The sequence below is a fragment of the Solanum dulcamara genome, chromosome 6, assembly GCF_947179165.1.
Source record: "Solanum dulcamara chromosome 6, daSolDulc1.2, whole genome shotgun sequence".
In the NCBI taxonomy this organism is placed as follows: domain Eukaryota; kingdom Viridiplantae; phylum Streptophyta; class Magnoliopsida; order Solanales; family Solanaceae; genus Solanum; species Solanum dulcamara.
This window is the reverse complement of record NC_077242.1, coordinates 2650448-2664312: the sequence shown is the minus strand read 5'-3', so window position 1 is coordinate 2664312 and position 13865 is coordinate 2650448. Positions and strand designations below refer to the sequence as shown.

The 13865-nt window shown below is 32.5% G+C and overlaps 2 protein-coding genes and 1 pseudogene across 2 annotated transcripts; 1 reads left to right on the top strand and 2 right to left on the bottom strand.

Annotated features, from left to right (window-relative positions):
* The first annotated feature begins 1201 nt into the window (after positions 1 to 1201).
* LOC129891962 (probable protein phosphatase 2C 39) lies at positions 1202 to 4960 on the top strand. The gene is made up of 5 exons (XM_055967470.1): positions 1202 to 1424; positions 3052 to 3294; positions 3442 to 3718; positions 4127 to 4281; positions 4600 to 4960. The coding sequence occupies exons 1-5, from the start codon at positions 1389 to 1391 to the stop codon at positions 4735 to 4737; spliced, it is 849 nt and encodes a 282-aa protein (XP_055823445.1). The 5' UTR covers positions 1202 to 1388; the 3' UTR covers positions 4738 to 4960.
* Positions 4935 to 6595, bottom strand: LOC129891963 (squamosa promoter-binding-like protein 3). The gene is made up of 2 exons (XM_055967471.1): positions 6113 to 6595; positions 4935 to 5315 (listed from the first exon to the last, which is right to left on the bottom strand). Exons 1-2 carry the CDS (start codon positions 6475 to 6477, stop codon positions 5093 to 5095), a joined length of 588 nt encoding a protein of 195 aa, XP_055823446.1. The 5' UTR covers positions 6478 to 6595; the 3' UTR covers positions 4935 to 5092.
* A 1783-nt stretch (positions 6596 to 8378) lies between these two features.
* Positions 8379 to 9846, bottom strand: LOC129891826 (uncharacterized; annotated as a pseudogene).
* Between the last annotated feature and the right edge of the window lie 4019 nt (positions 9847 to 13865).

The following is a 13865-nucleotide window of genomic DNA, read 5'->3' as shown; positions in this document are numbered from 1 at the left end:
GAACTACTTCAATCTCAATTTTCGCATCTTATTTTCTATGCGGCAACTTTACTTTAATCAAGATATCTTCATTTCTAATCTTATATCTTTTGGTATGCTCTTACATTCATCTAAGCATCTTTATTAATATTACTCTCATGATCTCTTGAACACGAGAGTTCTTAATTGGCAACACTCTACCCACATAACATAGTCGGTATAAAGATTACTTTGTAGAACTTATCTTTAAATCTTGTTCTTATCAAATACACTATCGGATATGATGTGTGATATGTTCATCAATCTACCCATTATCTTAAATTAGTGACCCCAAATACTTGAAACATCACATGTGTGTCAAGTTTCACATCCATGAATGTTTCATGGATCAGTAACATGAAATGTTATCTATAAATGATTGAAACTTGTTATTAAAAATGACAAAAAAAAATTACTTAGTACGTACCTTCTCCGTTTAAAAAAATAATGACCTTAGTTTGACTTGAAACGAAATTTAAGAAAATAAAAATAATTTTTTATTTTTTGCTCCTAAATTAAAATTATGTCAAATATACCAAAATACTTTTTAATCTTGTGGTCTTAAACATGTCGCATGAAAAACTAAAATTAAAGTGTTACAAAAAAAATTGAGTCATTTCTTTTAAGTTAGAAGAAATAATATAGCTAAATATTATATTTATCAAATTAATATACTACAATACGATACACGTAACAACCATCAAAATAAGCTATTAATTAGAAGAAAACATCTTTGTTATTTAGCTGTTTTATATCAAAGTAACTACCTAATCTTGATATCACTGTGTCAATATCGAATACAGTATAAATAATATCAAGACTATGTTATAAAATAATTTCAGAACTAAGCATTCCGATTCCCTATTCAAAACTTCCAGCCAAAATAGATGAATATATTCCTTTTTTTCGCGTACACATAAAGCTAATTAGTAATTTAGTTGATTTATCATCTAAATTTTTAGCTCAATTTTTTACCTTATGATATATTCTGCTTAAGTTTCAATTCACAGGATTTAACAAGTAATCAATATTTCACGATCAAGGGTGTACTCTCTCCTTTTAGTCGAGTCACTTCGTCCCTCTCCTATCAGTAGATACTGATTCATAAAATTTGAATTAAAATGTTTCATAAAGACATTTTTATTTGATATAAATAACCTGCTCATTTTAATCTGTCGTAATTTAGTACAACCCATCCATTTGACAAAACGTAGCCAGTATGATATGTAAAAGAGGAGACGTGTCGATCATAGGGAGGTTGTCATCTCTTTACCTCTACACTTGTCACTTTCCTTTTTCATTTTTCCCTTCTAATCTTCTTCTACATTTCTTTTTGTTCTCCTACACTTGGCTTTATTTAATTTTGCACCATGAGTGGAAGCAAAGAAATCCTCGACAAAATTAAGGTAAACAAAATTAATCTAACCTGATCTATCAATATTACTTCCGGATCTTAATTAATTGCAAACAATTTTGGTTATTTGCACGTAATTGCCATTTACAACATCTTTTTAGAAGTAGAAATTATATATCTTTCTGAGTTTTGTGTTTTGATCCTGCAGAAAAAAAATATTATTTTTGTTACTAGCTTGATGTGACCCATCTAAATATCTTTTTATTTTTTCATTAGTTTTATTTTTGTTACATTAAAGAAGGATTCCGTACTGATTAATTATGTTCGGTGGTATAAAGTAAATATGAGTTCTTATAGGAAAATATATCTTACATTAAAGGATGAAGCGTCAAATATGCCCCAAAATTATGCAAAATGGAATATTTTTTGGGGAAATTTTGTAAATAATCACTATAATAAACTTAATTAGGCTGCTTATTTATAGTTTGTATATTTGCGGTCGGTAGCTATAGTTTAACCAGCCTCGTTTGTATAGTTGGCGGGTTCGTATAATTCGCGAATTTGTATAATTCACAGATAATTGATCTATTTTTGTATAAACTCAAAATAATAAATTTATACAAACATAAACATCTGAACTTTAAACAGTTATACAAATTATATTATACAAAATTACATTGTACAAAAGTTATATAAATTATATTATGTAAATTTCAAATTATACAAACGTGCGAATTATACAAACTCGAACCGTAATTAACACTAAATGTTAGTGGCGAATTTTAGATTAGCTAAACTATAGCTATGTTAACTAACTAACTAGTATATATTCGCTTATTCCTGTAATTTTTCCTATGTTAATAGTTGAGGTCAAATATGTCCCTGAATCATGCAAATGGAACAAATTTGCATAATTATCTACAGGCGTTTGGTTAATAGATTTTCACTTGACTAATTAAATAATTTGCATTTGTCATGGCTTTATGTTAGTTTTGAACTTTATGGTAAATTGAAGTCCTAGTATAGAGCAGCTGTGTGTGGTGTTTATTTATTCAAGAAAAAAGAAGTTTATTTCCATTGATCAGCCATATTGTGGTGATGATGAAATGGTAAATTATAACGAGAACTTGAGGCTTACAAAAAGTAGGCACAAATTTTGTATGATGATAAAAGATGCGGACTGATTCTATTTAGTATGATGATGATATGCAGTGGCGGAGACAGGATTTACGACTTATAGTTTCATCATGCACTACCTATACATTAAAAAGAACTATTTTTTCAGCGAAGAGAGTTTCGATGAACCCTATCTGGCCCTCTCGCTCCGCCACTCATGATATGAAATGAGTTTAAATGAAAAAGTGTGGAGTCATATAGCTGGCTCAACTTGTTTAAGATTGAGACATAGTTGTCAGTCCCCTCCTTGTTAATAAAGGAGGGGGACTGAATAGTTGCATTAAGAATTATTGCTCTTTTATCAAGCTATCTATCTTTTATCAAGCTTTATTCCTTTTTAAAATTAAGCGGCATTGCCTATATGTGATTATCCGATTTTGGTTGTGCCTATTCAGTATATCTAAACTTATGAAGAAATTTTGTCAATGTGGTGGAGTTTCCTGAGTTTTATCATAATTGCATGATGCACACATGTGCCATGACACGAATCTTTCGTTCTGCAGGAGAAAGTTGGTTTAAGTTCATCTGATACCGGAAGAGGTAAGAGCAAGATGTCAAAGAACATAACCCATGGGTATCACATGGTTGAGGGAAAATCCCATCATACCATGGAAGACTATGTTTTTGCACAATTTAAGCAAGTTGATGAAAATGAAGTTGGTCTATTTGCAATATTTGATGGCCATTTAAGCCATGAGATACCCGACTACCTCCGATCTCACCTATTTAATAATATTCTAAACGAGGTAATGCTTTCGTGTTACTATTGAATCCGTGACGTGTATTTTGTGAAGCCAGTTTAGTCTTCAAATAGAGCCGGTTGTTGTGCACTCAGTTTCGCGACTCTTTGCGAATTCCATTAACTTTCATAGTATTTTCTGTTTTTTATGTAGCCTAACTTCTGGGCTGAACCGGAGTCTGCAATCAGGAGAGCATACCGCATAACAGATATAACTATTTTGGATAAGGCTACTGATTTGGGGAAAGGAGGGTCCACTGCTGTTACAGCCATATTGATTAATGGTCAGAAATTAGTTGTAGCCAATGTCGGAGATTCTCGTGCTGTCATTTACAAAAATGGAGTAGCCAAGCAGCTGTCCATCGACCATGAGCCTGGCAGAGAGAGGAAGATCATCGAGGGCAGAGGTGGTTTTGTGTCCAATTTTCCAGGTGCGAAACTATAGTTTGTAATCATAGAAGAATTTCAGTCATTGGTATCTTCATTTATGCGTCAAATGACAGGAAGGAACCTGCCTTAGTGTTCCAATGAATTTTCCTTTACTAGATCTAATTTACGTACTTATATGCGAAGGGTTTCATTTATGGTGCCCCCTTGACCAAAACCAAGAAGTTCTAGCTTATGTCCATTGGAAAATAGTATGTGGAACATTGTTGAGAAACTTCCACCTGCTAAATATTTTGATGGCCGTCTGCGAATATGTGGTTCTGGTCCATGTCCTCGTTGATTTCCAGAAGTGGGCATGGAACCAGGGGCATGATTGCCGGTGCTTCTATTCTATTGTGCTTGAGTGTTGTTTTTCTGTTTAAAACAAAATTCCTCTCTTTTCCTCTCTTCAGGTGACGTTCCTCGGGTTGATGGGCAGTTAGCAGTAGCAAGAGCATTTGGCGACAAGAGCTTGAAGATGCATCTAAGTTCAGAGCCAGATGTAGTGGTAGATCTCATAGATGATGATACAGAGTTTCTCATCTTGGCTAGTGATGGCGTATGGAAGGTTAGCTAATTACATTTCCAGAGCCTTAAATATTTGGATTATGCTTTGATCATTTGTCGAATATATGAAGAGGTTCAAAATAGGAGGTTGCCTTGGTCCCGGGAAAAAACATTACTCTCTTCAAAAGTTAGTTACCAAGATTTCGAGTACATTTATCGGCTTGCTCATATATGAGATGCATTGCAATACAGCTCATGAATTCAATTTCTACGACAAAAATTAACAGGACATAATTTTGTTGTTGTAAAGTTTACATTCTTGTGTGCATGACATAGTTGCTAGTGTTATTTGTGTTGAACTTTTCGAGTAAAATGTCAGGTACTATCAAATCAGGAAGCTGCAGATTGCATTAAAGATATTAAGGATGCACGGTCAGCTGCAAAGCATCTCAATGAACATGCCCTTGCAATGGGAAGTACCGATGATATCTCCTGCGTAGTTGTAAGGTTCCAATAATTTTCTCTATGTGCACTTGGTATAATGGTGAAACTTGCGCGAATGTTGAACTTGGCGGAAACCAAGTCAATGTCTGTGCGACGTAGAGTTTGTTTTAAATGTAATATCTGAAATAGTTCTTACTTTTCTCAATGGTTATGTTACTGTATAAACGTTTATGTTCCAACATCTGAGGCGGTTCGCTCACAAACTGCAAATAAACAGAATGTTGTTGCTCGGATAACATTATTTGAATCCTGCTTTCATTACAAGCCTTGAAAGCATTTTGGCAATTTAACGATAGGTACGACTATTTATTAGCAACATAAAGGATAATAAAGATGCCCTGAGGGGGTTGACAGAAGAGAGCAAGCATTCATCCAGAGATGTCAGGAGAGTGAATGTGATAGTTTTCGAAAGAGGTATTCGTGCTGGTCAAAGTCATGTCCATGTATGGCCTGGCTTCCCCATTGATCTGCCTGCATTGTTTATCTTCCAGCTCAATGGCCAATTGTGCTTTGCGTCGCCGCTTGTTGTGTCCAGCTAAACGCTGGCGACAACTCTTTTTAGTGCCATCAAATTCCGAGAGCTCATGGAACCTGAATGGGATGCATATGTCGCCAATTAAAATGTCAAGCAGAGCACACTAAGGGTGGATTTGGTGTAATGCTGGACAAGCATAGATAGTATTGGAATAAAAATTTAGGGCTGTCTTATTGCTTTTTAATCCTGGAATAAGTTGTATCAGGATTAGTAATTTGTACGGAGAAAAACTTTTATAAATTCTCAAAGATCGGCTAATTTCTGGGTTGATTCCTTACTCATATGGTCACTCAATTAATAGTTATTATGTCAGCAAGTCATATTTAATCTTGCTTCCAATATTCTTCAATAGAAAAAGTAATTTTATGAAATAATAACTTATTGGGGAACAAGTCATTACATGAATAGCTTAGAAGTTTGATCACATCAAAGAAAGAAATTTCACTAGAGAGACTGAAAATTTTATTGTTGGGAAGAAATATAGTCGAGATCACTTTAGTCGACACTTGATTAAGCATATCAGGTTAAGGTGTATATGTTTTCTGCTCTTCTGTACGTATGTGAATTTCATAACTATGGTAGTCTTTTTAAGGATTTACGGGAAGGTAAGCAGTTATACTACAAGACAACTTAAAGCCATAACATCCACTACTGTCAAGAGGATATTATCCATGAAGATTTTGTTTTTACCAATTGAATCCCCTTCATTCTATAGATATCTTCCCTAGTTACTTAGATTTTTTTTTAATTGAGCAATTAAGCAATGAAAATGGCATGAAGCATATAGCAAAATGCACTCAGAATTGGCTAAAAATAATAATGTGACAAAACCTCTGAATTAGAAGAAGAGTACCTGCTGCATTGTTGACAAAACCTCTGCCTTAAACCAGCAAGCAAAACAATAGGAGCCTTTGCATGGACTTGACAAACTTTGTGCCTTTTATGGTAATTCTTAGCACCATCCAAATTAACCCCACATTTTTCCACTTGACAACAGTGCTTCACTTGCACCACCACCCCAAGCCCACCCTCACCATCACTATTTACCCCTTTTTTCTTTTCAAGATTCAATCTTTTTCCCTTCAAATGACTGTTCTCTTCAGTTAAAACACTTCCCTCTTCCTCCTCCTCCTCCTCAAATTCATTGTCTTCTTCAACCAAATCCATGGTGGTGGGTACCCTGTTCTTCATAGGCCTACCATGGATTTGGGTTGCCATGTTTTATTCTTGAATATGAAGATTCCAAGAGGAGAGATGAAACTCTGTTAAAGAGTATTACATAATGAATGTTGCCTAGGTTGGGCATGCTAGGACAAAAGGTGAAAAAAGCTTGGGAGGACCACAAATACAATCACAACCAAGGGATTCAATTGAATGTGTCCTTTTAACCTGATTCAATTGACATCTGCGCGGTCCGATTTTGGTAGTGTATAACTATACATTTAAATTTGTATAAAATTGAACAAATAGTTATACACATCCTACATGCCATAATATAATTTAGTTTGAGTAGATGTCATGTAAATTATCATGTAGCACACATGTAACTATTTGTTTAACTTTATCGGTATAAATTTAAGTGTTTATTTGTGTACATTTAAAATTGAAAGGCATAAATATCAATTAAAATCAAATGAAAGAACATGTTTGTACGTTTATATAATATGTCTTTTACAAACATGACATTTTTTGGGTTATTATATATATAACTTTGAACCCCTTTAAAACTAGAGAAGTTTTTATTGTAGCGCCAAAAGATGGAGTGAAATTGCTTATTTGAATTCTATTTCCAGTTGTGATAATATCTTTTATCCTTTTACTGGAATCGGACACGTAGAACACAGAGAGTGATTGATTGAAGTAGTAAAGAGGGTACTTCCAAAGTTACGAGGAAGATAAAAGAAAAGAATCATCTCATGTACCATGTTGTTTAGTCTACGTGCCAAATAGACGGGTTGTTCTAAATTTGGAAGGGAATAAAATGAGTTAAAATTGATAAATATGTAGATTAGTGATCCATTTAAAAATATTTGGGATGAAATGAATTGTGTTTGAAATACGTTTAAACATAATCCAAAAGTTAAGTTTCATATCTCACAAATTATGTTGTACTACATAACTTAATTCCTAACATAACTTATGTTGAGCGGGACAAACATTTAATTTCAGAACTTAGTAATTATGTCACAAAAGATATAACTTAATTCCTACAATTGAGTTGAGGAAGGCAAATTTTTTCTAAACTTATACCAAGCGAATTTGATCTTAGTAATAATATATAACTTATATTGAATAACTTAATTACGATGAAATTTATGTCAAACAAGACAAAAGTTCTCTAAATTTGTCTTGCACAATTAGTAGGTTATAGATATGAGTATTTTGGCTCATAAATTTTCATTTAACAAGCAACAGAAGAAAAAATCAAGTAATACACATAAAATGTCACATAACGTCACATAGGACATAAATGGCAAAATACACATAAGTCATATAATTGTTTTGTAGAATGTCACATAGAACGAATATATTTATTTATTCAAGTTTTGAACAATTAAAATGCCTACTTATGCACTAGTAAAATTAGAAATGATAGTTACTAACTGAATCTAAGTTAAGAATCATATTTATCAATTATGAAAAAAAAAAAAAAAGAAGAAGTTTTAACACACTACTGTCGTGGAAAACGAAATGAACCAACCAAGTATGCCTAATACACATCATCAATTAAAATTACTCTATGACAAATATGGACCATATATATAATAAAAGATCACTTCAATATTAACGACTAAACGATAGCAATTAAATAATGTGGCTGTTTGCCTACCTATTCTAACTTTGACAATTGATGATCAACCTAACCTCCCTCATTTTGTTAGGTAAGTATTATTTATACATCACAACACGTTTAAAATAAAAACTTGCATACCAAGTCAAAAAGTGAAAACATAACGATAATAGAAATGCAAGAAAAACCATGCATTTAGTAATTAGAAACATAAATTAAAAGTTGCACTAAATACAGCTACAAATGCAATTAAGTTGCTAAATAATTACTAGTAGACTATCTAATCATGATCCCTCAAATCATAACCACTAGCATGTTTCCTCAAGCTTTATGTATGTTTATCCTTATGAGTAGGTGGATATTCATAACCCTTTTTCATTTCATCATTAGCATCATCAATTACACCATCCTTAACGTTCTTAGTTGTTTCCTTGGCCCATCCCATGCCTCCCATCTACCGTTTCGTGCACGCGACGGTGTATCCGAGAAAATATTTTGACCAACCAAAGGTAAGAATATTGCATGATATCTATAAAGATAAAAAATATCGGGACCTAACTTAACCCAAATGCTAGTTTCATCAGGAAAAGATTGGCCAAGTCCATATAAGAAGACCACCGGTCTATTTCCTAATCAATGTGAGACTTTTCACCTGCTCTAACACCCCTTCACGCCTAGGCTTAATTGGAGCATGAACCGAGAGCCGAAGATGGACTTGACTTTGATACTATGTAAAGATATGACATCTGGATCTAACCCAACCCCAAAAACTAGTTTACGAAAGAAAGATTGTCCAAGTCTATATAAAAAAACCACCGATCAACTTCTTTAGACTTTAACAATATTTTCTCCGTATTAAACACACCCACAATCTTCAAACTTCTTTCGAAATAATATTTACTCATAACGGATATAAAAAGCCACGGGACCATAATATATACTCCTAACATCATACATCCCTAAGGACACGTTTGGTTTGGTTGTAAAGGATAAGGTGAGATAATTATAGGATACATTTTTAGTACCCTTAATCTCTTGTTTGATTATAAAATTGATATAACTTATTTCGAGATTAATAATAATTAGTCTGGGATAAATTATGCCGGCCATCGTGGAATAATAATGAGAACTTATTATGGGACAAAATAGTCAAAATGGCAAAAATGCCCCTTAAAACCCTTTTATACGTCACTTTCACATCCTTTACCCTCATGGATAGTAGTATTTTTTCTGAAACAAAAAACTCATTCTTAAAAATGATGTAAAACATATTATTTTTAATACAACAATACAACAAACCAAACATTCATTAAAAAATAATACTACAATAACTAATTCCAACATAACTAACTTTAACATAATTTGTCTTCAAACCAAAAAAGTTAAAAGAGATTACTAATAGAAAGATATTAACTCAGTATATTATTATATACAGACCTTATCACTATATTACAGATAAAAAAATTATTTTCAATAAACCCTCAATTTATAGTCCAATAGGAAGAAATAACGTAAATGAAGACAAGTCCTAACAAAATTTATACTACCGACAACCTCATATATCATCCTAAACAAAGCTAAATCTTTTTATTATATATATATATATATATATATATATATATATATATATATATATATATATATATATACAAACTTAAATAAAAGATTTGATCTTTGCTCATTACCTTAAAGTCATTGGTGGATGCAGAGGTAAATGACACAAGGGATATTCCTTTATTTGAAGCAATCTGAAGAACATTCAAAATTATGGTAGCACTTCTTTTTCTTGCCAACATTTTCTTTTTTCTATTTTAAAAGCTCATCAGACTATAGTACATAATGCTAGTGAAAAATTAAGAAGGAAAATACAAGGACAATCATGACACGTATGTAATAACATAACATGGGTACTATGTACCAAACCTTGTAAGTGTCGAAACCATGCTAAGGCCAACAATTGTTTGACACAATGACACATCATACATATACAAAAGGAAACTAACAATTCTTTTAGGGGTATAAATATAAAATTGAGTGTTAAAAATTTAAACGGATTAAAATTGACTAAGTTAATAAATGAAGGATCCCTATTCCGTTCGAAAATTACTTAAATTGAGACGAGTTAAGTCAACAAATTTAACCTGCTCAATTTTGATTTTATTTTTATTTTTAATGAAATATTTAATGAATTAATGAATTTTTTTATATTTATTAAACAATAAATAGTACAATAAATAAAAGAGGCTTTTAATAAATATTTGAGTAATTTTTTAGCGTTATATATTTTCCCCAAACCACTATATAAATTTTAGATGGTTGAATTGAATGAATAAAAAATAAACGAATATATCATTAATGTGCTTAAATTTAGATAGGCTGAGTTACGGGTGAGGTCGATAAGATTGATGGTAAGAATCGCTATTGCAAGTCTATCGAAGTCTACGCTAATTAATTATCAAAAAGCGAACCCAAGCTAATAGGGACAACACATTCCCCACTTCAAGCGCACCTCTGTATCAACTGAATCACTCTTTTGGTCTAGTCAGTGAAATCGATGAACCACACGAGCTGGTTAGATGCGTGGGACAGAGAGGGATTGAGAGACGAATAGGGAGGGAATGACAGATGTTGAACGGTATCGTCACGACAACTCAATTTTTCCGGTAAACTACTCGGGGCTCCCCAAAGAAGAGTTGAGAACAAAATGGTGAACGGGTGCGTAACGCGTGGGAATCTGCAGAACAGTTCAGGCCAACTACAGGGTGACCCTCTCTTATTGAATGAAACTGAAGCAGGCGCGTAGGCTACTCATAAGTCGCCATCCGTCCAGGAGAGAAGCAAGCTACCTTTCTTTGATCCCTTTCCCGGGAAGGGAAGAAAACGAAAATAGACCGTAGATGGCATTCGTGGTTGATTTTGATTCGAGAATCTTACGGCGTATTAGTCAGTTCGATTTTGAAGTTTATTGATTTGAATTATCGGTTATCGATTTCTAGACATGCCAAATCGTTAAGATGTAGTCTTATATCATTATCGGTTCGGTTGTCGGTTTCACCGTTTAAGTTTGATAAAAAAATTCATTGAAAATCACTTAGAAACAAGGTGACAAACCAAATAAACCATGCACATGAGTTGATAAATTGCGTCTTGCTCAAAAGCAAATGTAAAATATTATATAATAACCAAGAGTTTGAGACAACAAGAAATAAAAGTATGAAAACTAAACCCTCAGTTAAGGACTTTATATACTGAATGGTAATAAATATAAATTATTAAGTTACTATCAGGTTATCGATTAACCCGTTAAAAAAACCTTAAACCGTTAAGAATTGATAACCCAATAATAAAAAAAATTAAACTATTATCGAAATCACTAAACCAATAACCCATTACCAATAACCCAATAAAAAAATTTCAATTCAATTTATCAATTTTGATTCGATTTTGAACAACCTAGGTTAGTGAATGAACATGTAAAAAAAAAAGGGCAGCCCGGTGCACTTAAGCTCCCGCTATGCGCAGGGTCCGGGAGAAGGTTAGTGAATGAACATGTATCTAATTTAATTACTTTCTATATGCATTCTACTATCTACACAATGATTTGACATATATATATATATATATATATATATCACCCAAAAGGAAATTTGTGTAGAAAGAAATACTCCCTCCGTTTCAAAAAAAATTTGACTTTCTTTCCTTTTTAATTTTTTCCAAAAAATGACTTTTTTTCTTTTTTGATAAAATTTTAATTTTAATTTTCCACGTGGCATGTTTAAGATCACAAGATTAAATAGTATTTTGGTACATTTGACATCACTTTAATTGAGGACCATAAAATAAAAAAGTTTTATTTATTTTCTTAACATTCGTATCAAATCAAATTAGATCATTTTTTAAAAAAATAAATGGATTATTATTTAAAGACAAATATTTATTTAAGCCAAATAATAGTGTCAATCTAAAGTTAGAGATGTAATCATCACAGTGAAACTTTTGAGAACATAGGTGACATCTCAATTATCAACTACTCCTATTCAACTTGCACAACTTGGAACATAAAGTCACTTTTTCCATTAGGCAAGCATGCATGTCTTGACATTGTGTGATCCTAGGAAAAAGACATCATTATTTAAAGAAAAATAGATGAAGACTTTGTCTTTTGTTTGGTCTATTTCACATCAACAAGTAATTTAAGTATGCACAAAGTCAACAAGATGCATACTCTATTAAGGCAGGGCTTCAGGCAAAATATAGTGATCTTTGTATGTGTTTTTTCTTTTTGGGTGAAATTAGGAATTTTATTAAAGAAGTTCAAAATTTATATACATGTGCCATACTAATGTTTTATTAAGAGCCCGTTTGGATGGACTTAAAAAAGTAACTTTTATATATAAAGTGTTTTTAGAACTTTAAAGTGCTGAAAGTTATTTTTATAAATAAGCAGTTGAGTGTTTGGATTAAAGTGATTATGTTGAAAATAAGTGTTTGAATTTTAGGGTTAAAAGAATAAAAATGGTAGTTTGGGAATTTAGTTAAAATATAAGGGATATAAAAGTAATTTTTATGGTCAAACAAAATGGCTTAAAAAAAAAGTTAAAAATCCTAACTTTTCATTTTTGATTGAGTTTAAGAATTTTATGGCTTAAAGTTAGCATTAGGCAAACACGTCCAAAAGCTAAAAAGGGACTTTAAGTTGGTCATGTTGGTATGACCAACTTAAAACCTATCCAAACGGGTTCTAAATGATGTTCAATTAACCACCGTTCAGTGGGGAATGATTAGTGATGACGGCATAGGACACAGAAAGTTCCTTCTCTCTCTTTTGAGTCCCAGGGATTGCCTCAGGAAAGAGGCCAGTCCCTGGTTCTAACACTGGTTTTTGTGTTTTCGGCTTCCACTCAAATAAAGGTTGTAAATAAGGTTTTTTTATAAGGTCATTTCTTCTATTCAAAATGCTCCATGCTCCCTCCGTTTATTTTTACTTGTGTGGTTATACAAGATCACGCCCTCGGTTACAGATTAAAATCTCAATGGAGAGGCAAAAATACTATGTATGTTATCTGTGCTGGTGGAAAATAACAAGTATCCTATGACATTTGTCGAAGGCACGAGAGTTGGCTCAAACACCACTATTTTGAAAAAACAATTAAATAAGAACACAAGATCACCATTCACCTCCTCTGTACAAATTGGCAAAAGCAATGATCAAATATACATAACTGAAGAAATAGCAAATATAAAAGGAAATTCTTAGAATCAACTCCAGGAAATACTTTGCTTAGGAGTTTATTGAACTCTCACATCTTCATAAAGCGATAAAACTTGAGTAGTTTCTTGAAAACTCAGCTTCAGATACGAAAGTTTGAGTATTGAGAGATGCTCTTGTTATTCCCAATAAGACGATTCCATAACACATCACTTACCTAAAACCTTTAAAATATTGTCAATGATTATACCATAATCAGACTTAACAAAGTAGTCATGCAAGTAAATCTGTATCTGTTCAGATTAGAGAAACAGAGAAGAGGAACTTGTTCATAATGGAGTATACTATCTCCCTTTCAATTTGTTTGTCTAATTTTGACTTAGCACGGAATTTAAGAAAATAAATGTCTTTTAATCTTGTGGTCTTAAACATATCACGTGGAAATTAAAACTAAAAAGTTGCCAAAAAGGAAAGATGCAAAGGAAAGTAAGACAAACAAATTGAAACGGACAGAGTAATATAGTTGTATATTGGTAAAGGACTTATCCCCAAGTTAAGCATATGTATACAAACACAACTATCACTATTTTGTGTATGAAAAATAGG

Excerpts from the sequence above, each read along its gene's own strand:
- LOC129891963 (XM_055967471.1), bottom strand. The coding sequence starts at position 6,477 with ATGGCAACCCAAATCCATGGTAGGCCTATGAAGAACAGGGTACCCACC. Across the intron at positions 5,316-6,112 it reads TTTTGTCAACAATGCAGCAG|GTTCCATGAGCTCTCGGAAT; the intron begins GTACTCTTCTTC and ends CATCCCATTCAG.
- LOC129891962 (XM_055967470.1), top strand. The coding sequence starts at position 1,389 with ATGAGTGGAAGCAAAGAAATCCTCGACAAAATTAAG. Across the intron at positions 3,295-3,441 it reads TTAATAATATTCTAAACGAG|CCTAACTTCTGGGCTGAACC; the intron begins GTAATGCTTTCG and ends TTTTTTATGTAG. Across the intron at positions 4,282-4,599 it reads CTAGTGATGGCGTATGGAAG|GTACTATCAAATCAGGAAGC; the intron begins GTTAGCTAATTA and ends GTAAAATGTCAG.